Source organism: Crinia signifera, chromosome 3 (assembly GCF_055691185.1).
Source record: "Crinia signifera chromosome 3, ASM5569118v1, whole genome shotgun sequence".
In the NCBI taxonomy this organism is placed as follows: domain Eukaryota; kingdom Metazoa; phylum Chordata; class Amphibia; order Anura; family Myobatrachidae; genus Crinia; species Crinia signifera.
The window spans coordinates 161,990,055-162,017,862 of NC_139219.1; the positions used below are offsets into that span (position 1 = coordinate 161,990,055).

Below are 27,808 nucleotides of genomic sequence, written 5' to 3' on the forward strand. Positions count from 1 at the left end.
CTATTCTCACTCCACGCCCTAGTGGATAGTAGGGGAATGAAAAGGTCGGAGGACGCGCACCGCCGCCCCTCGCGGGCTCGCTGCGCTCGCCACGCTTCGGGTTGACGTCTATCGTGGGGTCTAGCCCACTTAGTAACATTTGTGGGGGCAACTGAAAATAATCAGGTGAAAAAAAAAAAAATCGGGTGAAAAATCGGTCGATCGGATCGGTCGCATCGTATGCGACCAAATCGCATGCGATGCGATCGATCCGATTTTTTATCTTACGACCACAACGATCTAAATCGTTGTGGCCGTTCTAGGAAACAAGTACCTAATATTCTAATATGCCTTCAGCTACTCTATGTCTTTGCACAAAAATATTGTGCATTAGGCCGCATAATTACAGAGTTTGCTTGTAAAATTCGGCCAATGGCCCAGATCCATTCCTTCCAATGTCATACATACTTTCATTTTTTATTTTTGGTTTTTCAATCTTGAATTCTTGAAACTTAAACTCATACAAAAAAAGCAAAATTGCTGTGAGGTCATAGCTTAAAAAATTATACATTTTTTTCAAAACTGTAATCCTGGTTCAAACCATGTTTAATAATAATATTGGTTTAGTCTTCCTGTTTTTGGTAGACACACAAAGACTTACATAAAGCATGATTCTCTTATCTGCTCAACATCTTGTAAGACTGTCCAGACAAAAGAGAGAGAATAATACAGTAATGTGCTCTTGATATACAGGTGGGGAATCGGAACATCTGTCAGACCAGACTTAGGTCTACAGTCATTAGGTCGACATGGGTCAAGGTCGACATGACTTAAGGTCGACATGGGCCAAGGTCGACATGGGTTTAGGTCGACCGTCATTAGGTCGACGTGAATTTTTCACAGTTTTTTTTTACCCCCGAATGTCGACACAGTTGACATGGACACAGTTGGAGTTGAACCGCAGCCCCTCGCTTCGGGCACGGTGCCTCGCTACGCTCGGCACACTATTTTATTCTCCCACCACGTCCTAGTGGATGGTAGGGCATGAAATACCGCCTGTCGGCACATGTCGGCTCAAAAAACAGTGAAAATCTCATGTCGACCTAATGACTGTCGACCTAAACCCATGTCGGCATTGGCCCATGTCGACCTTATGTCATGTTGACTTGACCCATGTCGACCTTTAACCCTGTCGACCTTGGGGCCAGTCGACCTTCCGGGGTCGACCTAATGACTGTCGACCTAAGTTTGGTCTGACAGATGACTGTTTCCCACAGGTAGATGCAAAACTAGTTTACATATGCCATACATTCAAAGTATATACCTTATCCTGCAGACAAGCACGTATTTAAGATTCTCACCCAAAGGTCGACATATACAAGGTCGACATTCATAAAAGTTTGACAAAGAAATGCTCGACATGAGTTTTTCTTGTTCTTTGGTGACAATGTCGACACCTGAGCTTGTGAACCCCTAATTAGTATACTGTGTCCTATCAATTTGCTCCTCCACATGGATGGTAAAGTATGAAAAAGTAAAAATAAAATCCCCTAAAAATGAGTGTGTTGACCTTTTGGCAGTGTTGACATTGTGCATGTCGAACTTTTGGTGTGGACCATTGACTATTGACCCAGATATTGTCTGTCAGACATCTGTATACCTAAGTAGGCCCATAGACAAACGGGAAGGATTCCGGTTGACCAGAAACCCCCCTCCTCTTGGAAGATGTCTCAAATTATAACAACAATATCACTGTTATATAATTAGATTACCAGAGATGTAATTACATCAAGCAGGTTAAGGGACAAAGCAGAGCTGCTGCACATGCCCAGTGATAGCAGCCTAGAGGCCAAGCATTCTCAAACCTAGTCCTCAAGGCACACTACAGTCCAGGTTTTAGTGATATGCATGCTTGATCACAGATGACTTAACTAGTGCTGCAGTTATTTTGAATTAAAACCCTATACTGTTAGTGTGCCTTTGAGGACTGAGGTTGGGAATGCCTGCTATAGACCATCTATAGTGTTAGATATTAATACTGATTTCCATACAGTATCCGGTGATTAAAAATCCAAAGTTTACATTAACCCTTTGATTGCCAAAATCTCTGTGATAGATGTTCAAAATATCCACAAAAAATATCAGCGTCGCTCACATTTGTCATATAAATTCAAATAAAAATTTTTATATAAAAAAATAATACATTTCCTATATTAGGTAAACATTATTATAGTGAATAAAAATGTTTGCTTGCCAATTTTTTATGCCTATTTTGACAAATTCAGTGTCACTGCTAGGATTTGTAGCACTTCCACAGACTCTTGCACTTGTTCTAATTTTCTGCAGAGTCAGAGATTGTGACCTGCATTTGGAAACCCCCCTCTAGAAATCCTGCATTTGCCACTGAAGGATGTAATCAAGGGGAGACTGCCACTACTGACATCCCTGGCCCGAACAGAAAAGAGGACCCAGGTGGCAATGATGTGAATTGGTGCTGGGGCCACCAGCTACTTACAGCCACGATACGAGCCCTGCAGAATTTCTAAACCAGCACTGGCTAAAAGCCATAATGTGTGTGTAGACAGAGCCGGCCCTAGCCTATATAACGCCCTAGGCAAGATTTTGGTTGGTGCCCCCTAGCACCGCCACTAGTTTCGCCTCTGACCCTGCTCCCCTTTCCCAGCACCATCAACCCTCATCATAGCAGTCATTATTTTGGTGCTCCTACCCGCAATATTTTAAATAGAAACAGTGCACACATTAGGTGCGCAGCCCAAACAGGGGTGTGTTCTTGCTGGGAAGGGGCATGGCCACACAATAGTACCCCCAATTCAAATTATGGAACACAGTAGTGCAACTTTATTCACATTATATCATGCGATGGTGTCTCTTATTCACGTTACATCACACAGTAGTACCTGAGAAAATATTGTATTTTAAGCACCCTCCATGGCCACACTGCAACCCAGCATAAAGCAGTGTGTGCTGGGCAGAGGAGAAGAGCTTCAGCTGCTGCTGTCACTTAAGGGGAGGGGGCCTGGGGCCCCCACTGGGCCCTTCCATCAGACTTTGGCCTGGGCAATTTGTACCCCCTACCCCTTTCTCTCTGCACCCCTGATAATACCACACAGTATGCAGATACAGCATCACTCACACACAGAATATAGGCATGCTGCATATCATTTTAATCAGCAGAAGCTGCTGGTGCCCCTAGGCATTCCAAATGCCCTAGGCAATTGCCTAGTTTGCCTATGCCTAAGGCCGGCTCTGTGTGTAGATGTCTCTGTATGAATAGATGGTGTATGTGTGTGTTTGTGTAGATGGTGTACTGTATGTGTGGGGGTGAATTCTACCGTAAAATGTAGCCATGTGTAAGAGGCATGTGGGATGTGCAATGAGGTAAATTGCTGAGGAGTCCCTGGCTACTACCAGAGCCAGAATTACAGACGTAGCCCCTGTCTTTGGCTGGGGCTCGCCAGAGCCTTCCCTTTGGCGAGCACCGGCAGACAAGGGCTACACTGAATTGGGAACGCGTGCGTCTCACGCGAACTCTCGTCCCAATTCTCCGTTGGTGGGGCAGGGGCATCCTGCCTGTCTCCGCTTCAGGGAGACGGGCAGGGTGAGGGGGGGGGGGGGGGGGCAGGGCAGCGACAGGGACCCAGGGGAAGCTCCGTTGCCACGGGGCACATGAGCATCTCGTGCGCCCCTGTGGCGAGAGCCAGCGGCTGGTGAGGCTGCAAAGTTTAGCCCGGCTCCATCTGTACACACAATATTTGAGCCCAGGGGTACATATGGTCATTATACACAGGTGCAGCATTATACTGTATACTGCTCGAAACTTGGGGAGTCTTGATAAGAGATGTTCAGAAAAGGTAGATGGGGAAGTGCTGCCACCTGCTGATTAGAAAAATACAAAGAAGATATTTGTAATGTAGTCTTTGTATTTTTCATCCACTTTATATAGTCAATATTTCAGAGTATGCCTCACCCCAATGCACGTCACTGATATATCTAAACCCCCATTTACAAATCGTGCATTTGCTCTCTACCTCTCCTGTGGCCCTTTTTCTTTCCGTCACCCTCTGTCTCTGTCAATCTCTTTTAATTACTGCTACCTCTCACCGTCACCCTTTATACCAGTGGTTGCCAAACTGTGTGCCTAGGCACTCCGGGCTGCCTTGGGATGTTTGCAAGGGTGCCTCAGAATGGGGGTCCACGAGCAAAACTAAATTTTTTATGGTCAAAGTGATAGTCAAAACCAGTGCTGGTGGCTGCAAATCATAAAATGTATGGGCATTTAGAACCACAGCAGTGTTCCCCACCACATAACTGAATCTGAGGGTGACCGTTAAACACAATTTAATTTTTTTATTTATCCATAAGAAACTTTTTGACTAGGGGTGCTTTGAACAAATGTTGATATTCTAGGTCAGCCTGGTCAAGAAAGTTTGGGAGCCACTGCTTTATACTGTACATCACTCTCTCTTATAACCCTCTGCACATTACCTTCTTTCTCTCCTTGACACCTTCTGCCACCAATTGTTTCTCCCTGTCACCCGCTGTCTCTCATCATGGGGGGAAGGTGGGGATTGGGAAAAACATAATTTGGTACTTGGGCCCTACATTGTTTTTTTTCTGTTGATCAGTCTTTTTCGGTATGTTTCTATGTGGAGCTTCCCTTTCTACAAACAAATGTATTTGTATTTACTCATTGACAAGTTTTTTTAAAATGGGTTTATGCGCCTAGAGGGGTCCCTGCCTATTTTGTCAGTCCCCAACCCAAAATTTCTGAGGGAGGAACTAAGTAAAGATGAATGGTTTCAATAAGAGAACTGATACTAATTTGCCTGTCAGTTAGAACAGGGGGGGGGGGGGGGGGGGATTCATGTAGCCATGATTAAAATAATCTGTGCCTAATTAGTTATTTATACCCCTTTCACACTGCAGCTCTTAAAACGGTAAATTTACTTTTTTTAGCCTTTTAAAATGGGTAGAGCTGAAGGGTGTGAAAGCTCAAGGGTGCTTTAACCGTTTAACAAATACCAGTATTTGTTAAACGGCTAAAAAGCAATTTTTAAGCAATAATAGTGTGCCAAGGGTTAGACTGAAATATGTGTGTCAACATATTGACTGGCAACATTCATAATGTCGACATATTGAACAGGTTAGGACATATTGAACATTACCCTTCTGTCTAGTTCTTATATATAAACCTAGCACTCTAATTAGCATATTGTTAAATAATAATACTCACCCTGCACAGTTCTGTATAGCGGGTTGATATGGATATCCCTTGGAAGAGCTCATCATTTTACCATGTACTGCAAAAAGTCCACCAATAATAATGTCACCATGAGCCCTTGCTCCCACAAAATCATCAGGAATAAAACAGCAGTTTAATCTACTCATCAGTATCCCAATGGTGATAGACAGTCCATACAGTGCCATGGCTCTAGATCACAATACTGCTTCTGGACGTGAACTCTGGTTAACAATTAGAACTTGAATACACTTTGTATGTCATCTGCTAACAAGCAGTGCAAGCCAGATGTACCTTGCTTAAATTAATCTCTGTTATGGGTACAGCTGCGTCTGTGTTTCTGTAAAGCCTCTACATGTTCAGATAAGTAATCTAGATTAAGATAACACGCACATAAATGGCATTATTTACAAATAACAGTAGTACAAAACGTTATAATGGCTATTGAATATTATGGCATCTGATCCATTACCTCTCATCAACAATGCAGACAGTACAATGAACAAATTAATATATCCTGTTATCTTCATTTACATTGATTATTTGGGGGATTTTTATGCATGTCTTATTTCTAAGCTTTAGACAAATCCAGTGCTATAAAACTACAGTGCATATGTTTAATCTCAAATTGCTGATATCATGTCAATAACTTTTAAGAGATGACAGACATGTAAATCTCTTTATGATCTACATGCTTATGAAATATATGATGTTCCAGTTAGTACCTAGCACTAAGGATACATTGGTCATTTAAATGATTTTTGTGCCATTGTTACAGTTTATACTTTCTGATTTTTTCTATCCATGTTGTCAATAAATGGATTGTGGTTACAAACTGATACAGAAAAGAATACAGAGAAATATATGTGGCGCTAGACAACACAACACCAATATTATGAAAAATATTTGTTTATTATCAATATAAACAATATAACATTTAATTACCCAACAAGGGAACAATAAACACAAAACACACACAATTTTTTTTAAATAAGTAATAAATAAAAAATGAAAATAAAAATAGGGTAATTAAATGTTTATATTGATAATTAACAAATATTTTTTCATAGTATTGGTGTTGTGTTGTCTAGCACCACATAGAAATATATTTCTCAGTTGTTCATTTTGGAGATTGGCAGATCTTTACTATTGTGGCAGCTGATAAACACAACCATTAGTCCACCAACCACTCTAGCGCCCACGACTTATTTCTTCTCACAGAAAAGAATACACCCTGGATTGCTAAAATATATAAATGTGAAAAGGGAATGTATACCTTCATTTGATGATTATTTATTCCCCTATGGGGTTTCTAGCACCCTCATAGCATCCATATCACATTACTCCCCATACCAATAAGTGGCAATAGATCCCCCAGAGACAATGGGCGGTATTCAATGAGCCTGATTCGCCATGTTTTTATGGCGAATTTGTGCTGTTTGGCGAATTTCTGACTAAAACGGTGAATCACCGTATTCAATGACCACATGGCGAATACATTTGAAGGTTTTTTTCGCCATGATTCACCGAGTAGCAATCGCTATCTTTTTATGGAGAAGTGGAATGTGAACTTTTAAAATAAAGTGTTTTGTTTTTTACATTTGGTGTCAAAAAATCAGGAATTTTATTCTGAGGAGGGGCAGGCTACTTTTATTCATGTGCTGTAACATGTTGAATACGTGGCGAATGTGAATACGTGGCGAATGTGCAGCGAATCCTAAAAAGGATTCGCTGCACCTCGCAGGTATTCTCATTGAATACCGCCCAATGTCTCCTCCACCTAATGCCCATAGAGGTACTGTACCAATTGAGAGCTCCCCTCATCCTCCATCACAGTGCCAACCTGAATATCAAAGAAAACTATGCAGAGCGCAGGAAAGCAGGTCTCTAGGTGGAATGATAATTTCACCAGCTAATCTTTGCATACAGAGTGCTCTTGCACATACTTTTTTTTCCAGCACCTGCACTACAGAATGCTGTTCGCATGGTAATGTGGGACACAAAGTGGTCGTGATGTTGTTGTTCAGAGACCACTTGCTTACTGCAGTGCCTGGGAGCCATAGTAGCATTTGAAAATCTATTCTACACTGTCCAAAAACATAAGAAACTTATCAGGACAAGCAGTTTTTTTCTTGATATATATTTCAAGCATTTATGATCCAACACATCAGGTGGTCCCATCCAATCTGTAAGACATCACACAGAGACAGCACAAATGCATAGAATGAGCTAAAATATGCTGACCAGGTTCCGATACATCAGAGGGAGTTGTGGGACTAGATAGATTTTCTATGTTTGGTACCAACCGGGTATCAACTTCATAGTGACAGCTGCTCCATTTATAGTCTCATGAACTGAACTGGGGTCAGAAGTGTATCTAAGTGACATGGTGCCCATAGCAATGGTATGATTTGGCACCTTCCCCAATCATTTTTTCTTCTTGTAGTAATTCCCCTTACACATTATGCCACACAAACTGTAAAGTCCATTATAGCACACTTCCCTCAGCAGTGTCTATTACACATAATGCCACCAGAAGTGCCCCTTATACAATTCCCCCAGTAGTGCCTATTACACATTATGCCACCAGTAGTGCCCTTTAAACAATTGCCGGAGGAGTACCCATTGCACTATGGCCCCATTATTGCTCATGGTGTAGTCCAGTCCTGTCCAGCCCTGAGCCCAACATTTGGCATTCTGAGACTGTTGTTGCTACTGAAGACAGGACACATAATACCGGCAGTAGTACTGTCCCTCATACTTATTGTCAACAGGACTAGCGTCTCTTGCACACATAATGCCTGCCTTAGAAGCACCTCTTATACATATTATGCCCATGGTAGTGGCACCTAATAAACATTATGCCTACAGTAGTAGCACATCTTATAAACATAATGTCCGTGGTAGTAGCGCCTCTTATATACATTATGCCCACAGTCATAATACCGCTTATACACATTATGCATGCAATTGTAGCGCCTTAAATACATTATGCTCGCAGTTGTAGCACCTCTTACACACATTATGCCCACAGACGTAGTGCCGCTTACACACATAATGCACTCTGTTGTATAGCCTCTTATACACATTGGCCCTCATTCCACTAAGCAAATGCGCCCTGTGAGTGGGTGTCCAATGGTGAAGGTCTGCATATGCTCTCCCGACCTGCACTGACGGTGCGGCACTAGCACAGGGGGGGTGGGGATGGAGGGGGGCAGGTGGAGGGAGGGTGAGATGGGGCTGTACTTGGGTGTAAGGGGGTGGAGAATGGCCAGCATTTCATGGGCGTTCCCATGCCAACGCTGGGTGTTCCCATGCAAATATCAGCATGATGCGGGTGCCGGGGGTGGGCGGCTGATGTCACATGACGTCAGCCGTCCGCCTTGTCTTCTGCCGGAAGCCCACAAATATGTCTCCACTGACTTATATTTACGAGCCCTTGAGAAATCATTCGATGACCAGCGACCATCTAATGATTTCCCCAGCAGCAGGCACATGTGAGGGGATGTCTTTGTGACATATCCCCTCGCATGGTTGCAAGGGGACATGGCATGGGGGGGGGGCTCTAGGGCCTTATAAGCTGCGAGCTTCTCTGAAAAAAGCCAGGTCAGGATACGTGGCAATACCAGAGCCCAGAACTTAGTTCCAAATAGTTAAACCAAAGGCTCTGCATCTCATGGTGTGCTTTGAATGCGGCAAACCTGGAGCTTGTGCAGCAGCACCGCCCAAAACAGGGAGAGCAGATGGATTGCAGTGGTGGAAAAGTGGCACAGAGTCCACCCTGTTACAGATACTGGTACAGTTGGAAGTGTAGGAGATCTGGGCTCTGGTTGAGTCTGGTAGTGAGCTTACCATTGTTGCTGCCAACATGGTTCCTCCGGGTGCTGAACAGGTCTTTCCTATTGCCATGGTATTGTGTATTTATGACAATGTTTAGGAGTGCTCTCGGGATTACCGGCCACCGAGGGTGGTAGCTGTTGTGACCTCCCGACCACCTTATCCGCTAACCCTGGGCCCTGACTTCCCATTGGTGCAGCAGCTGGTTCCATGGTATGACAGTCAGCCACTGAGGAATCTGAGTACTGGCTGAAAATTAGGTTTAGAAAACCCTTTCCAGGTCGCAAAACAACCTGGCGCTTCAATAAAGATATTATTTTTTTGTTAGTAAAGTGCAATATCTAAATACCCGCTGCTGCATGCATCACCTGTGAGTATGCCTATACTCACAATATAGAATGAAAATACAAAAGAAACACGATGGTGTGCGTTGCGCTGCTGGGTATAATGCAATGGGATAGAACTCCGAATAATTCTATTTGAACAAAATTAAATCAGACACACTGTTTGAATAAAGTATCAGTTTTATAGTTTAAGATCTATTTCTCTAAATATAAAAACAAAATCACATGACAATTCAAGACAAAAACTAAAACTACAAATAGGATAATATGTAGATAAACCATATGATAGCAGCAATTGCAATTGAGTCTCCAAATTTTACTGAAAGCATATGTTGTAAATATAAAATGGCATACAGTCACGATGAATATCTACAGGTTGTCAGCAGTTAGAATTCACAAGGATCCACAAAACACTGGATTAATAAGCAGGAGGTTAGGCACTAACGGCAGTCTTTGTAGCATGTAAGCAGACACCCACATACTGTATAATAGCTTGGCCATGTTAGTAGTGTGAATAGAGCAGGGTTACTAGTAGGAAGCAGTATGTTTCAGCTCCTCCCCCTTCTCTCCCTTAAATTATTTGTTATTCCCACCGATAAGCTGGTTCTGATATAAGAAAGATGGTGGTTGCTATATCTCACCCCACTGACGCGGCATGCGCCGCTTGTTTATAGGCAGTCCGCTCCGTGGGAGACAGTTGGTAATTTTCCCGTATGAGGCATGCTTTGAGGCGCCGACGGCAGGTCCTTCACCACGTGCAGTGGGGGAGAAAGAAGCTGGCAGTTCACGTCACCGCTGGACGGAGGCTGGAGTAGGTTATTTGAAAACAGCGAGTAAGCTGACAGCGTGAAGAGTAAGGGGAGACCCAACTCAGGATTTCTGATTACGTCAAAGCGTTTCGTTTCCCCAATTGCCTGGAAACTTTCTCAAAACGGATCTGCCCCAGGAACCTGAGACTGAGGCCCAAGGCAGATTGCGCCACTCCTGAACTAACACATGGAAAGGGCTCAACAATGTCAGTAACAAAGTTATGACATCACCTTAGTCAACCAGTCCTTTAAACCGGGAGACAAGGCGCTAGTGCTTGAGGCCACTACAAAAAGTAAGATGTAAGCTCTTATGAAATTGGTCAATTACAAGGTTCGACAGGAGGGTAGAAGGAGCAAGCTACAAATCTACCATATAAACCTGTTAAAACATTGGAAGGAAAGTGCCAGTCAACCCTCTTTAGTAACAAAACACCCATTGAATTCACACATAGTCAGATACCCTTTGAATTCACACAGTCCGGACATAATCAGGAACTGGTGAATTTGGTGGCACAGTACCAAGATGTGTTTTCTGCCAATCCAGGAAAAACACAGGTCATCCAACATGAAGTTGTGACTCCACCCGGGGTGGTCATTAAACAAAGGCCATTTCACATACCCGAGGCAAAGTGGGCAGTGGTAAAGTAAGAGGTGAAAGAGATGCTACACCTAGGGGTCATAGAGGAATCAACCAGCGAGTGGAATAATCCCATTGCTTAGTACTGTCTTAGATTCTGCACTGACTATTGTAAATTAAATCAGGGTTCTCACTTTGATTTGTACCCTATGCCCCAGGTTGATGAGTTGGTAGAAAATATAGCCAAGAGTCAGTATCTTATCGCTCTTGATTTGACAAAAGGATATTGGTAATTGGTACTTGTGAGTTATCCGGGCTGCCGATTTTGTCCTTAAGTTTAGTTAACTTAAGGACACCCGACCGACGCGATGCCCGCGATTTAGCCCGAAATCGGGGGCATCGCGTCGGTCGTGGCCGTTATAAGGAACCGCGACGCGATGCCCGCGATTTCCCATAGACAGTAATGTTAAAAGACGCGATGGACCCGATTTCCCATAGACAGCAATGTTAAAATAAAATGACAATGTGAAATTGGCCAATATGGCCATTTCACATTGGATATGTTTTAAAATAAAAGGTTTCATGTCCCCCCACCAGCGTTAACGCCACCCCGCTATTGAGGCCAACCCGAAGCGTGGCGAGCGCAGCGAGCCCGCGAGGGGCGGCGGTACGCGTCCTCCGACCTTTTCATACCCCTACTATCCACTAGGGCGTGGAGTGAGAATAGAATAGTGTGGCGAGCGCAGCGAGCCACCGAGGCCCGAAGCGTGGCGAGCGCAGCGAGCCCCGCGAGGGGACGCGGAAACCTTCACAGGTATCCGCATCCCCTTGCGGGCTTCACAGGTGTCCGCGTCCCCTCGCCACGCTTCGGGCTCGGTGGCTCGCTGCGCTCGCCACACTATTCTATTCTCACTCCACGCCCTAGTGGATAGTAGGGGTATGAAAAGGTCGGAGGACGCGTACCTCTGCCCCTCGCGGGCTCGCTGCGCTCGCCACGCTTCGGGTTAACGTCAATAGCGGGGTGGCGTTAACGGTGGTGGGGGGCCATGAAACCTTTTTTTTTAAAACATATCCAATGTGAAATGGCCATATTGGCCAATTTCACATTGTCATTTTATTTTAACATTGCTGTCTATGGGAAATCGGGTCCATCGCGTCTTTTAACATTATTGTCTATGGGAAATCGCGGGCATCGCGTCGCGGCCCCTTATAACGGCCACGACCGACGCGATGCCCACGATTTCGGGCGCGATGAAAAAATCGGCAGCCCGGATAACTCACAAGTACCTGGTAATTTCCTATTACAGAAGGTGCTAAGGCAAAAACAGCCTTCTCTACCCCAGACGGCTAATTTCTTTGCAAAATTTGGTTTACATGGTACCCCAGCAACCTTCCAGAGAACTATGAATAAGTTGCTGTAGCCCCACAGGGAATATGCAGCTGCATATTTAGACAAATTGTTATTTTTAGTTCTGACTGAGAATCACACCTAACTAAAGGTAGAGGTCTTCTAAAAGTCTCTACGGGCACACAGGTTTACCATCAACCCGAGAAATGTGCCATTTGTATGGTGGAAGCCAAGAATTTGGGGTACATTGTGGGAACAGGACAGGTTAAACCTCAGCCTAGTAAAGTAGAAGTGGTTCTCACTTCTGGTGGGTGATTATCGCAGGTTTATACAGGATTTTGCCACTAGAGCAGCTCCACTAACACTATGGGGGAAATTTACTAAGAATACGAATGCAAAAAGTTGCATTCGTATTCTTAATGAACACGACAGCATACCTCGTATGCTTTGTCATTTTCCGGAGGGGGATTTGCAAAGCAGTCATATACGACTGCTTTGTAACCCTCCGATGGCGTATAAATTATACGGCCGCTAATACGAATTAGTGTAGGCAGTCTGCACGGATTAGACAGATCCATGCAGGCTGCAAGGTGAAAAAAAAAATAATATATATTTTTTTTTAAACGGCGTGGGGTCCCCTCCCACAGCTGTAACCAGCACCAGGCTGACAGAGCCGAGGCCGGTAATTAAAAAATCAGGGAACCCGACAAAAAGGGGTTCCTTGATTTTTAACAACCAGCCCCAGGCTCTAGGTCCGGGGCTGGTTCCCAAAATACGGGGGACAAAATGACTAGGGGTCCCCCGTAGGGATGCCAATCCCAGGGCATTTTTTCAATCCCGAGATTCGGGATTGAAAAATGCTCAATCCCGGGATTCCCGGGATCCCGGGATTGGCTTCCCTAATAATAAAAAACACCCTGGCCGCCCGAGCGCTGGGTGGGTGGGCGGGTGTCAGGGACCGCTGGGTGGGTGGGCGGGTGGTTGTCAGGGACCGCTGGGTGGGTGGGGGGGTGGGTGGTTGTCAGGGACCGCTGGGTGGATGGGGGGGTGGGTGGTTGTCAGGGACCGCTGGGTGGGTGGTTGGTAGGGAGCGCTGGGTGCCCGTGAGCGCTGGGTGGGCGGGCGGGTGGCCGGCCGTGAGTGCTGGGTGGGAGGGCGGGTGGCCGGCCGTCAGCGCTGGGTGGGTGGCCGGCCGTCAGCGCTGGGTGGGCGGGCGGGTGGCCGGGAGAACTGGGCGGGCGGGCAGTCGTGGATGTGCGGCTGTGCCGTGTGCCCTGCGCAGCGTGACCTCGCAGCGTGACCTCGTCACGCTGCGCACTACGGGGTATGGGGAAGCCGGGCAGCGTCTGAGTGCTCAGACGCTGCCCGGCATTAAACTGCGCATGCGCAGTTTAATCCCGAAATCCCGGGATTGGAAATTCCAATCCCGGGATTGAATTCCCGGCGTTTTGGGGGCCAAATCCCGGGATCCCGGGATTGGCCACCCTAGTCCCCCGTATTTTAAGAGAGGCGGGACCAGCAGGAGTTGGGTTAAAATGAGCAGGTTTAATAAATGAACTTGTACAAAAGAATAATATGACTGGCATCAAAACTTCTTAAATAGATGAATAATAATAATAGCAAAGAGTCTCTGGTATATGGTAATAAACACTATAACAGTCTTTTGCATTGAAAGAAGTAAACAAGATGGCAGTCTTTGTATAAACAATGATTCGGACACTTGAGTTAAATGACAAAGAATACCTGAAGATTGGATACTTGAAAAATTGGAAGCTTGGATGATGGATGACTGAAAGAAGTGTATTGAAGATTGGATGATTGAGGATTGGATGATTGAAGATTGGATGATTGAGGATTGGATGGATGCAGATTACCCAATAGGGTATGAGGATGAGCCGAGGAATTCCCAGAAGGTAAGGCAACTGAAGTATTTGGCTCACCAGAGACAGCAACAATGGAACCCGAGGCCAGCAGTGACAACCATCTGGAGAGCGCAGTGCATAGGCACTAGGATGGCCAGGAACTTCCCCTTGCTTCCAGGCTAAGGAAACAAGTTGTACTGACACAGATGGACCTAGGCAGCTCCCCTTTATACCTGGTCAGAATGGGAGAAGCCCTGACCTGGCCAATACTGCTTATGCCCTCAACCAAGCTGGCGGCACCGCACTCGGTGCCAGCCTCCTGACAGCCAGACTGCTGTGCCTCCATTTTAATCCCTGTGCGCCGCTCACAGCTGTACAACACCATCACTGCCGATCCGACCATGACACCAGCGGACACATGCCAGCTGTCGGCGGGCACATACGGGTGAGTACTGTACCCGACGTGCTAAGCCGCGGCGGCGCGTGACAGTACCCCCTCCTTTCAGAGTGGACCCAGGACATTTACGAGTCTTGTGAGTATTTCTCTGTAGCGTGTAGATCTTTCTCCACTACCCACGAATTCTCCTCAGCACCATAACCGGACCACTCTACCAGGAATTGAAGACGAGAGTTTCGATGGCGACAATCTATATTTCTTTTAACCTCGAATTCAGCATCCGCCTTGGCTTTAACACACGCCAGCTGTTGGCGGGCATGGATGGGTGAGTACTGTACCCAACGTGCAAAGCCGCAGCAAAGTGTGACACAGGTCTTCTCTAGATCTGTCATGTTTTTGGGCTGTCGCAGGGCAACACAGGGTACTTATGTAATATCTGGGCTCCCGTTTTTCTTATGAGACCGCGTCCCCTCGCGGGGCTCACTGCGCTCGCCACACTATATACAATCAACTCCATGCGTAGTTGGATAGTAGGGGTATAAAAAAATGGGGTGCATTTAACATGGGAGCCCAGATAATACATAAGTACCCAACACAGGCTTTCAACTCCCTCCACAGATTCTCAATTGGGTTGACGTCTGGCGACTGGCTAGGCCACGCCAGGACCTTGAAAGGCTTCTTATGGAGCCACTCTTTAGTTTCCCAGGCAGTTTGTTTGGGGTCATTGCCATGCTGGAAGACCCATCTTCAATGCTCTTACTGAGGGAAGGAGGTTTTTGGCCAAAAACTCATACTACATGGCCACATTCATCCTCTCCTTAATACGGACAGTCGTCCTGTCCCCTTTGCAGAAAAGCAGCCCCAAAGCATGATGTTTCCCCCCCCCCCCATACATCACAGTGGGTATGATGTTTTGGGGATGCCACCCATCATTCTTCTCCCTCCAAACACAGTGAGTGGAGTTTATACCAAAAAGTTATATTTTGCTCTCATCTGACCACATGACATTCCCCCAATCCTCCTCTGGATCATCCAGATGGTCAGTGGCAAACTTTTGACGGGCCTGTACATGTGCAGGCTTAAGCATGACATTTACTAGTGGTAACCTTTGGGACTGTTCCCAGCTCTCTTGAGGTCATTGACCAGGTCCCCCATGCATAGGTGCCGATTCTCTGGGTGCTCAAGGGCCCGAGCACCCACGGATATTGATGAGCACCCACGGGCCCGAGCCCTGCTACCATATTAACTTGCTAATTTGCGGCTGCAGCACTCACATCGCCGGACCCGCCACCTGGGAAACAGTATGCCGGGAAGAGTGTATTCTGTCCGCGGAGTACCTGCACTGTGGGGACATTTATGTACCTGCACTGTGGGGGCATTTATGTATGTGGAACTCTTTTGCCGTAATTTGATTATTATTATATTATTATTATTAGACAACTGTGCTCCATAATATAAATTGGTATTATTTTGTGGCTGAACCCCTTCCCCATGAAGCCACTCATCTATATTTTTGGCTTGAGCACCCACCAGCAAAAATATAAATAGGCACCTATGCTCCCATGCAGTTCTTGGCTGATTCCTCACATTCTCAAGATCATTGCTACCCCACGAGGTAAGAACTTGCATGGAGCCATAGGTCAAGGGATCCGGCTGCAACCGGGCGGCCGGGCTCTGGCCGTCTTGTGTGAATGGACACATTTATGTCCATTATTAACTTCTGTGTGCAGCATGGCTTCCTGGCCGTTCGGGGTTTCACCGCCCGGCAGGAGCCGGAGCGTGTGAAATAGCCCTAAATTATTCACTTTCACTATTGTTATTTGCCGCACGAAAATTCTCTCCACTTTACCAAATACAGCAAGTGTTTAGGTTCATTATTTACAGTCTACTCCAGTGGTTCCCAAACTGTGTGCCGTGGCTCCCTGGGGTGCCATAAGACACCTGTAGGGGTGCCCCGGGTTGGTGGTCAAGAACCAATTCAAATTATTTATGGTTAATTATTTATGAGCAAAACCAGTGCTGGCTGCTGCCAATCATAAAATGTGTACAAACAGAAGGAAATCCTGCCCTTTACCACATAACTGACCCTAGGAATAGCATATAAACCGAATCTACTTAATGTTATTTTTTTTTCCGGTTATTTTTTTTATTTTTTTGGGGCTAGGGGTGCCGCGAAAAAAATTCTGATACTCTATGGTGCCGTAATTCAAAAACGATTGGGAACCTCTGGTCTACTCTAAACACCGCTGAATACTCTCCCTGCCGTCTTGTCTCAGCTGCAGCTGCCCCAGAGGATCCCCCTTGCAGACACGAGTCCCACGGACGGCCGAATGCGCGAACACAAAGCTAAGCACTCTGCTAGAGATGGGTCGTTAGCGAACGAAGCGGGTCTTTTGAACAGATCCCATAAAAGACTGAGGGAGCCGCCGATCCCAAAAAGGTGATCCATCGTTCTTTTCGTTTTTCATTACAATGCATTTGCCTATGCTCAGCACTGCCACCTGTGGCAGCTGAGATGTACTAACTCAGGAGACTGAGTACAGTGCTGTGACTGCAAGTAAAAGAAAGAATAATAAGGCTGCTGCTGTTAGGGATGGCCATCGGTGCAGACGCCATCGATGGCGATTCTGCACCCAGCCATCGATCAGTGTTTTACTCTGTTATGTATGTTCTTATTTGTGCAGCTCACGGTTTAAAAAAAAAAAAAAAAAAGGAAAAAAAAAAATGGCAATAAATGATTGTAAAACAAATTATGCTTCGTTATCATCAAATTCCCCCTCCTTTCAAAGTGAACCGCCGAGGGGCCTAAAAGATACGGATCTTTTCTCCGACTGATCTGCTGGGTCCCAGCTCTCGCTAGTGACCCGTTTTGCCCGTCTCTACACTCTGCGACAGCAGATGTCGCTGCAGGGAGCCGGCGGGACGGAGTCAAACAGAACGGAGTCAGGTCTGGTGGTCCGGTTCCGTATGTCGCCTATTCCCGTTTGAATGTATGCAGCACACGGCGTCGCCATTTTCCCGACGACCCCAGAACAGAAGAGACTATCAAAGCGCCTCTGGCGTTAAACGTTTATTCAGTCGCTTAAAATGAAAAATAGCTTTCAACAGCACTTCCCAGTCGAGTCGTTATTAGCTCAACGCTGCCTACAGGGTCCTTGCTAAATGACAAATGTATGATCGTCAATAAAATGGCCTCCACTGTTTTCCTTTGAAGACGCGCAGACAGATTCTGGCTGGCTGAACTCACCATGTCAAAGAGAAACACGCAATTAGCAGGCGCGGCCAGTGTCCTATGTATGACAATCAGTCAGTGTGTAGCTGGGCTCACTGCCGGGAGAAGAAACGAAACTTATCAGTACCTAAGCTGCTAGTACTCACTGTACACTCGGTATATGGGACGCAGGTCGCAGGGGTAAGGAATGGATGGGCACCAGTTCACAAACTGGTAGGACGTGTACTACATATCTATATCACAGGTTTGGTACTTCTAGGACTGTTATTTTGTATCTTTGGTGAATACAAACTTAAAAGCTCCAACATCTCTTCTTCCTCCACGTTCATTTCATGATTGTGTCTCTGGAGAAAATGTTTAGTATGGTTTCCCAGAGCGTCTATCTCCCGTTATAGCTGGTTATCTTAGCACATCCATGGTCCTTAAATTAAATAAAAAAATATACCTCATCCACTTTATTTTCATATAATTCACGTGTACTTGGGGGAATGGGTACACACTTGAATGGACGAAACCCCAGCAAAATTTTATATTCTGGACGTTGTAGTGCTCTTACTCACTTGGATTGTGCTAGTTTTTAGGATGCACAGTCTAGCAAAAAAATACTCACAAAGGGTATGGGTAAAAACCGGACCCAGACAAGACCTCGGACCGCCGGACCGGACATCAAAATCTGCAGTCCGGAGCTTATAGTGTCCGGTCCGGGGTCTTCACGTGACCGCTGTCAACAGGGAGAGGAGGAGAGGGAGAACAAAGCCTCCCTGTACGGTCCGGGCATGTAGCAAAAAACGGAACGGTCCGGACCACACAGGGAGGTTGTAGTCTCCCCTTCCCCATGTCCCTGGTGAAAGCTATCACTGGCATAGCCCCGGACAGGACACCTCCCGGACTGGCCACTACAAGCTTGGGACTGCAGATTTTAATGTCTTGTCCGGGTCTGGTTTTTACATAGTCCCACTCACAAATCGTACCTTTTTAAAGAAGCTGAGTCTGTAAAGCCTGTAGAAAATTAATACATATCAGCGGCGTAACTATAGCACCGCAGCCCCCGCCACCGCGGGGGGGCGCTGTGCATGTGGGGGCGCCGGGGGCTGCGGTGCTATAGTTACACCCACCCCCCCCCCAATCCCCCGCAGACTTACCTATCTCGCTGGTCCCGGCGGCTCCGTTCTTCTGCTGAGGACCACCACAAAATGGCCGCTCCCCATATAGCACACAGTTCTCTGAAACTGTCTGCTGTATGGGGGCGGCCATTTTGTGGTGGTCCTCAGCAGAAGAAGAACGGAGCCGCCGGGACCAGCTCGATAGGTAAGGCTGCAGGGGATTGGGGGGGGGAGGTTTGCAGGGGCGGCGGGGATTGGGGGGGGGGGGGTTTGCATGGGCGGCGGGGGATTGGGGGTGCTTGGCGGGGCGGCAGGTGCGAACATATAAAGGAATGCTCAGCTTGGCGAGGTTGCATCTGATACAACTATGCCATGCCATAGTGTCCCTTATTAGAATGCGTCTTGTGCATATCTGTATTTGTGATGTACATCTGTACTGCCATTGTTGCCTGTTCCTTGTATTGATAACCCTTTGTATTGCAGCATGTGTATTGTTATTTTTAATGTCTGTAAAGCACCTTGAGTCCTGTTGGTGAAAGTGCGCTATATAAATAAAACTTACTTACTTACTTACATGCAAGCGGTTAAGTAGAAAGGGGCGAGAATGTCCAGAACGAAAGATACAGGTGGCTTCGCACCCACCAGTATTAAACACTAGAACAGGCGTCTAAATGCCTGTATGCCTTGTCATAGTTTTAGCATTCCCTAATAGCAAAACTGTGGCAAGGCATGATGGGACTTGTAGTTTCACAACAGCTGGATGGCCAAGGTTGGACATGCCTGCTGTAGGCTCTCATTAAATAGGACCAGCAGTTTTCACAGTTGCTAATTGAATTCTCACATAGAGTAAGGGGTGTGGTATAAAACGTTAACTGTGTCTAGGGTGACACAATTTTGTTAAAAGATAAAAAATTGTCGGTTTGTGGGTTTCGACATCAAATTAGTGCACCGTGTCCCCTCGCACCGGTACACTTTGTCCTCCATACTTTGGGAAAGGGTTCTCGCTTTGCTGCCACTGTGTTTGGCACAGGGTACTGTTCCTAATCATAGTCCACGTGAATGGTAAAGTATGAATAAAAAAAAAATCCTCAAAACTTGTCAACCAAACAATGTGAACATACTGTCTGTCAACCTATTAACCAGAACTGAGAGTTAAAGTCCCTAAATTGTTCTTGAGACCAACTGAATAAAAATACAAAAAACTTTACATGGAGAACTTACCAATATAGTAATTGAAATTAAATGTATTTGTTAACCTTTGTTCTCTGTTTTTGACAGCTTTAAAGGAGCATGTATCTATTATGAATATTAAGAATAAGTCGTATTCAGAAGCGTGACATTCAACATGTTGGTTTGTGACATATGTACTCAGGAAGTGCTTTCTGAAGATGATTTGAAGAGCCATTTGCTTTTGACACACATGGAACAAGATAATTATTGCCCATTCTGCACCATTGCTGGACTCACTTACGATGAACTTCACCATCACATTCAATCATCTCATGCAGACACACTAGAGGACTGGAGTAGTGATGAGGAACATCCTGAGGAAATCCATAAGCCACCAACTTCTCCCACCAGCAGCTCGAACAATACACAAACTGAAAGTTTGGCCTCAGGAAACCATATGGAATTCTCTCCTAATGAAATCCGATTGCCTCTCAACATTGGGCTGAGTAACCACAATACACAGAGCAGTGTGAAAGCAGAAGATATCACGAGTAATGCTCCCAATAGTTCCAGTTTATCTCAGAAAGCAGAGCCTTCTAGCTCATCTCTGACCACAAGTGAATCTGCATTGAGGAGTACTATTTTTGACCAAGAGTTATTAAATGATTGCAATTCTCAATCATTTGTTTCCGCAACAAACAGCAACGTCAATGGTGACAATGTTCTAGCATGCCCTCTTTGTTTTGATGTAAAAAGTTCCATTGAAGAACTTGAGTTCCATGTACGGATGGAACATGTGGATCTCTTAGACCCTCCTAAAGGTTAGTATTTATATGATTATCTTGTTAGGTTCTTTATTAGTTATGAGTTCTTTTTTAGTAGGATAGTTCTATGTGAAAGCACTAAAAAGCTTGATTCAGAGTTGTACGCAGTGATTTTTTTTTTTTATTTCTTTTTTTTTTATACAACATATACATTTCCCAAAAATGGATCAGTGTTGGCCCTTTTTCTGGGAATGCCAAGGCCAATATCTTCTTCTACCACAGAAACCTGGTAGCCCAGCCACCCTGAGTAACTGGAGGGTTACTCCGATGGCTGTTTTTCACACAAGTGATCTGATGCTGCGTCTTTGCATTCAGCAGCAGATCGCAGAAAAAGGCATTGTTTACACAGTAAGCCTCCTGCTGCATAAAGCGAATTTAGCAGTAGACTAACACTTAACGTACTAGGTTTAATCATTATGATTATGGCGTTAGACCAGTGGTAGCCAACTTCCGTCCTCGAGAGCTACCAACAGCTGCTGCAAAGGTGCACTCAAGATCCACAGGTGGAGCTAATTACTTCACTTGTGATTCTGTGAGGAGATCTGGAAAACATTAACTGTTGGTAGCTCTCGTGGACTGCCCCAGGGTTAAACTATATATTTGCGATACAGTGGCTGCCGATATCAATACAGTTATTGGAGGGCCGTGGGGTGCCTGAATCGGTCAACAGGGGGATGTTGCGTTCTTACAATATAGTAAAAACAGGCTTTGCTGCACAGTCTATTTATACTTGCAATACCAACAGGTCGGGGCCACGCATCGGTATTGCATGTGGCCACTGCAATTTCGGCTATCTTGCTATGCGATTTTAACTATATAGTCATTTAGATGGCCAAACTCACACTTGGTGTACACACCATTACTCTTAAAAGGTTTCTTTTTTATTGTCCTCGTAAGACCTGCATAACACTGTTTTTACCCAACATTGCTGTGAAGCAATGTATTCTATCATCATTACAGGAGATCGGCAGAACCCTGTAAAGAGTTTTCTCTCTCTCAGACCACATGAACAGGGTTTTTAAATCTACCAAAACACCTTTCTCCATTGTGATTCCTGTAATTAACTAGTAAAGTTGGAAATATATATACCACCCTATTTGACTTTTGTCTACAGCAGCATATAAGTGTCTTTCTGCTCTGTTTTGCCTGTTATGGAGAAGAGATGTTTTGGTTACTGTGCACATCTATGCAGCATATGGATGATTAACATCAGAGCATATTCTTTGTGGCGGTTCCATGGTGTGACAGACAGGCTATGCTGTAAAGCAGCTCAAACAGTTCTAAAGATGATTTTACTGACCCCTAAACCCTGCGGAGAGAGCAGTTGGTCTTGAAGGATCCTGCTGATTGGATTTATACAAATGAATGTATCCAAAATGCAGGGTCAATGTAAACATAAAAGCCCTTATTCTGGTTCACGCGAAAAGGCAAATTCCTTCTCAAATGGACAAAACCATGTGCACTGCCTGTGGGGCAGATATAACTTGTGTAGAGAGAGTTAGATTTGGGTGGGGTTTTACTTCAAAGTGAGATCTATATTGCAGTGTAAAAATAAAGTAGTCAGTATTTTCCCTGCACAGAAACATAACTCACCCAAATCTAATTCTCTCTGCACATGTTACATCGGCCCCACCTGCAGTGCACATGGTTTTGTCCTTTTGAGAAGGAATTTGCCTTTGCGAGTAAACCAGAATAGGGACCATATTGTAGTATGAGTAAAATCCTTACCAGTATGTGTTAACATGGATTTCCATAGGAGAATGAGTAACAGTTAGGTGACTGGGCTAAAGCTAAACATTTTTGTCTTTTGGAACCATGTGTTACTGTTATTATGTTATATCGGTTCTCTTTTTATTTCTGCTAACTAAGGCCAGTATTCAATGCTCCCAATTCTCAGTTTTTTTCGGCGAATCGGGCTATTTTCACCCCTTGCGGTGAATCTGTTTCACTGAAAGTGTGTTTCATCCTATTCAATGTTCACTGTTCGCCGAAAGCAAACAGTGAATGCCGGCCAGTTCTCCGTTTCATGTTCGCTGCAAGTCACTGGAGTATTTCAATGGGGTTTTAACTGGGATTCACCGAGAGTGTATTCAATGCTAGGATGGATAACCGCTTTCTCCATGATTTTTGCCATGATTCGCCGTTTTGCATTCGACATCTTTTTTGGGTGAACAGGAAAGTGATCTGAAATAAAGGGTTTTGGGGGGGAAGTTTGGTGTAAAAAAAATCAGATTTTTTTTCTAAGAAGGGGCATGCTATTTGTAATCATGTGCTTAAAGCACATTAATATATATTTAATTTTTCTTTTACAATTTTTTTTTTTTTTTTTACATTTTTTTTTTTTTTTTACACTTTGGCCAGCAGGGGGCCGGGAGCCGAGAGCAGCTCATTAATATTCATTTATTCACTGCACTCTGGTCCCGATCATTACATATGCACGATCGGGACCAGGGAGTGCAGCGGCTGATGATCCCAGCCCCCTGCCAGCTCTGGGGGGGCTCTACCAGTGTCCTGACAGCCCTCCTGAGTGTCAGGCGCAGGCAGGGAGACTTCCATCTTCCTGCCTGCCGCCTTCCCCCAGCTCCCTGCGGCATTCACAGCAGGGGTTAAAATTCTCCGCCAGGGGCCCACTGCCCCTGACGAGTTGAATAGGGTGACACGGAGGGCTGGCAGCGAATGCTCCAGCCCTACGGAACCCTGCGAATGTGCAGGGAATCCTAAACAGGATTCGCTGCACATTTCGTAAATGTGCACTGTATACTGCACTAAGAAGAAAGTAGAGTTGTCTGCATACAGTACTTGTTGTTTTTTTTATTTTATTATTATTTTATGTTTCCATTAGGAAATACCAGACGACAAGAGTATGAATGCCCTATGTGTTCAGTGTTTTGTGCCAATGAACATCTCCTACAAGAACATGTAAACCTGCATTTGGAGGAAAGCTACTGTGACCAAGGTTAATTTTCTAAATAGGGATAAATGCATTATAGTGTTTTCTTACTATACCCTTGATATATTTGAAAGTTTATATCATGTCCCCCCTTTCCCTTCTCTGCTATAAACTATACATATTAAGATCTTTTAGTCTTTCCAGGTAAGTTTTGTGATGTAGGCAATGCACCACTTCTTTGCCCTTCTAATGTATTTATATCCTTCTGGAGATATGACCTCCAGAACTGAACACAGTACTCCAGATGAGGTCGTACAGTGGCATTATTACTTCTTTCTTTCTACCCTGAAATAGTGACACTTAGGTCCCTCAAGTGCATGATTTTGCATTTTTTGTCATTATACTGTAGTTTCCATGCTCTTGAACATTCCTCTAATCTACCTAGATCATAAATCATTTGTTTTACCCTGGTGCATAGATTTGTGTCATCTGCAAAAAGGCACATTTTACCCTCAATTCCATTTTCACCAATAAAGATATTAAAAAGCACTGGTCCAAGTACAGATCCCTGGGGTACTCCACTGGTAACATGCCTGGTTCAGCTGGCTCGCTAAGCAGCGGTCGTTCGCTGTCTAGTGAGCCCATAAACACTGCCTGGATGAACATCCGCCCGCTACCGAATATCCTTGGTACCATGCGAGGGGATGTATGCAAACAATCCCCTGCATGCGGCCGAAGGGGAGAGAAATCCTTTGGTCACCTTTTATTTCTGTCGCAGTGCGCCGAAGAGGGGGTGGGCACTGACGGCATGTGATCTCAGTCTCCTGCTCTCAGCAGGCATCAGCCCACTAGCTTTTTTATGGGGGCGGTCATAAAACGCTGAGCGTTCCCCTGAGGCCCCCCTCTACACCCCCCCCACCGGTCCTGCCTCCCCGCAGCGAGTGTGTAACTCGTCTAATTGCCGGGGTTTGCACATGCACAGAAATGCACATGGGCAAAGCCCAAACATTGGCGCTGGGGCCGAATTTGGATTGCAAAGAGTGATCTTAAAACGGCCCCTACATTCCCCCTCTTAAGCCCCGTACACATGGGGTGACCTGGCTTTCAGGCTGGGCACGCCTCAGACGATCGCTAAGCACACGTCACGGGTGTCCTGCGATGCTTTGTGCTGAGCAATCGTGCTGAATGGGGCTTTGCCTATACTGTATTTAGTAGGCAAAGCCCCACGATCTAGGGAATGCCAGCCAGGGCCACGCATCGCCATTGCTGCAGGGCATACACATGGAGCAATCCGTGCTCCTTCTCTAAGGGATTTACTCAGATTGCTTAGAATAGGGTCTAAAATCGCCCCATGTGTATGCCCCTTTACGCTCCGTTTTCTAAATATATTTGGAATTTTTCTTTCCACAGCTAAAATCTCCAATGACCTTTTCTTGGCAAGACAACTACAGGCTGAGGAATACAAGCGGCAAAGAGAAGAGGAATCTAGAAAAGAGCAGGAAGAGTTCCAAAAATTACAGGTATTTTCCATATGATGCTTTTAATTATTGTATTTATTCACTGGGAACTACAAGGGTTCCACAGTGACTTTCAAAGTGCAAGTATAGATACAGTGTGAACATAACGTGCATAAAAATGTCAAATTCAAAACTGTGCAAAACACCGCAATATACAGACCAGTACCCATCAACGCATTTACAGATACTATAATGCAAATTCAGCTTCCTCTGAGTTACTATTCTCCCCTCTCATTTCTTATTAGTTTCTCTAAGTCCTGCCTGCATGGCTTCTCTTTTGTGATCTCTAGTCAGTCTGCATCTAATATCCTCTTCCCAGGACTCTGAATTGGAATCTAGCTCTCCCTCTCACAAGGCTTTTCTACACTCAAGGCCTGATTTTGGTTCACTTGCAAAAGCAAATTCTCTCCTAGACTAAACCATATGCACTTCCGGTGGGGCTGATGTAACATGTGCAGAGAGAGTTATATTTGTGTTGGGTGTGTATTTCAAATTGATCTCTATTGTGGGGTACACACCAGGACAATATGGCCCAAAACTAGTCAATTTAGATACAATATCGACCGATTGTTTTGGGCCATTTCGCTGTCCTTTTGATGCGATGCTGATCCGATGCACGGCCCCGCGGGTTGGTCGAACTTTTCTGAGATCCTACCTGCTGTAGGTAGGATCTCAGAACCAACCATTGTAGTGGGTGGGGGTCGTGTTTGGATCGCGATCACATCAGCGCCATTTTTGCGAGCATGTCTGCAGCGCCATCAGCTCGTGAGCAGGTCGTACGTTCCTGTGATGACCCGCTCACGAGCACCATCGTCCTGGTGTGTACCGGGCATATAATACAGTGTAAAAATAAACCTCAAGTAATTACCCTGCAAAGTAGAAAATAACACCCAAATCTAACTCTCTGCAAATATACAATCATTATTATTATGCAATACACTTCTTTTGTTGAATGTTTCATTCCTGCTTGGAAATTGTATTGTATAGTGAGCTCTTTTGTCATGCTTTCACTGTACTAAGACACTAGCAGAACATAGTTTACTAGTAATCCCGCTCGAGGCAAATGCTTTGAAAGCTAGTCTGCTACCTTGTGATTGCATGTGTGAGAGAGAAAGAGCTGTTCTTTCACTCACTGCCAATGGATGGCAGTGTTTCAGTGACACACAAATGGACACTAGATATAGATATATATATATATATATATACTAGTCTTAGTAGTACATCTATACTAGATGTAGTTTTACTTGAGGCCAACAGATGACCGTGTAAGCCCCCTCCTTGAAGCAAATTTCGGAGTCACTCGTACACAGTTGCACGACACCTTTTGGATATATAGCAGGATTGGACCGGCACATTCCCTTCCCCACTTCTCCATTATTGGCCCCGGTGCCTCTCCAGGTGCAATGGATTTGTAGAAAGAATACGATGGCACTCCAGGGTCTTTTCAGTGGGGAAAAAAACGTGTATTTCACAGCAGAATAAATAGCCAACGCTTCGGGGCAACGGCACCCCTTTGTCAAGGCATACAGTGGTAAAAATGCAATGAAAAGACCCTGGAGTGCCATCGTATTCTTTCTACATACAAGGTATTCTCTTTATTATAAAAAATCCCAACGCGTTTTGTCAACACGACTTCATCAGGGGCCACGCAATATATAAATTTGGATATCAAAGTTTACAACGAGGCATTCCTTATACCGAGTAAAAGTATATATTCAAGTTCACTAAAAGGTGGTGAAGACAACCTCACTGAGGTAAGTCTAACTTCACTCCAGATGAGTAAATAGAGGCCGTATTAATATGGTTCACGGTCATATGTAGAACGACCCTGTTAAGTATCCATTTTAGATTTATAATCCCATCAGAATACAGGAATCACCCGTAAAAATGAGGTTTAAGCTCATGCATAGAACCACCCAATTCAGTGGTTTCATCGATTTTTTTTTTTTTTTTTTTTTTTTTTTTTTTTTTTTTTTTTTTTTTTTTTTTCCAAACCCAGCAAAGAGAATGGGGGTAAATCTCCCACAATAGAGATAACGTAGCTCTCTCCTGGAAGGTAGAATGTCTACCCATGATGATGAAACCACTGAATTGGGTGGTTCTATGCATGAGCTTAAACCTCATTTTTACGGGTGATTCCCGTATTCTGATGGGATTATAAATCTAAAATGGATACTTAATAGGGTCGTTCTACATATGAGCGTGAACCGTATTAATACGGCCTCTATTTACTCATCTGGAGTGAAGTTAGACTTACCTCAGTGAGGTTGTCTTCACCACCTTTTAGTGAACTTGAATATATACTTTTACTCTGTATAAGGAATGCCTCATGGTTGTAAACTTTGATATCCAAATTTCCTCTACCTCCCCCATGGCAGCCATCACATATGGGTTTTTCCCTGATTGGGTAGCTTTGGAAAGGAAAAAAAGACTCCTCCTGTATAAAAGGCTCCTCCTCTTTCCTGCTTGTGTCTTTTTTTCCTTTCCCTAAAAGAATGGGTAGCAGAAGGTTGGTGGCTTGCCCTGTGAAGTTTGGCTATATCCTCCCCTCGTCCCTTTTGGGGTCATTGAGGGGAGAAAGGGTACCTGAGAGTGCCGGAGTCTCACAGGCCGCATGCCGTCCTCAGGTATGGGCGGCTACAGGCGGTGGCGTCCTAGG

At 45.0% G+C, this 27,808-nt stretch overlaps 1 protein-coding gene across 4 annotated transcripts in view; it reads left to right on the forward strand.

Moving 5' to 3' along the window:
• Positions 1 to 27,808, forward strand: part of ZUP1 (zinc finger containing ubiquitin peptidase 1) — a 237,305-nt gene that overhangs the window by 179,204 nt on the left and 30,293 nt on the right. The window contains exons 1-4 of one of the 4 annotated variants that reach the window (XM_083176834.1): positions 17,309 to 17,889; positions 20,027 to 20,739; positions 23,585 to 23,698; positions 25,043 to 25,152. In XM_083176834.1, the coding sequence (XP_083032960.1) occupies positions 20,094 to 20,739; positions 23,585 to 23,698; positions 25,043 to 25,152 (870 nt within the window). In that variant the 5' untranslated portion in view covers positions 17,309 to 17,889; positions 20,027 to 20,093. Of the gene's footprint in view, positions 1 to 17,308; positions 17,890 to 20,026; positions 20,740 to 23,584; positions 23,699 to 25,042; positions 25,153 to 27,808 lie in introns of those variants that run through there. The other 3 variants (XM_083176836.1, XM_083176833.1, XM_083176835.1) reach the window with 3 other exon arrangements.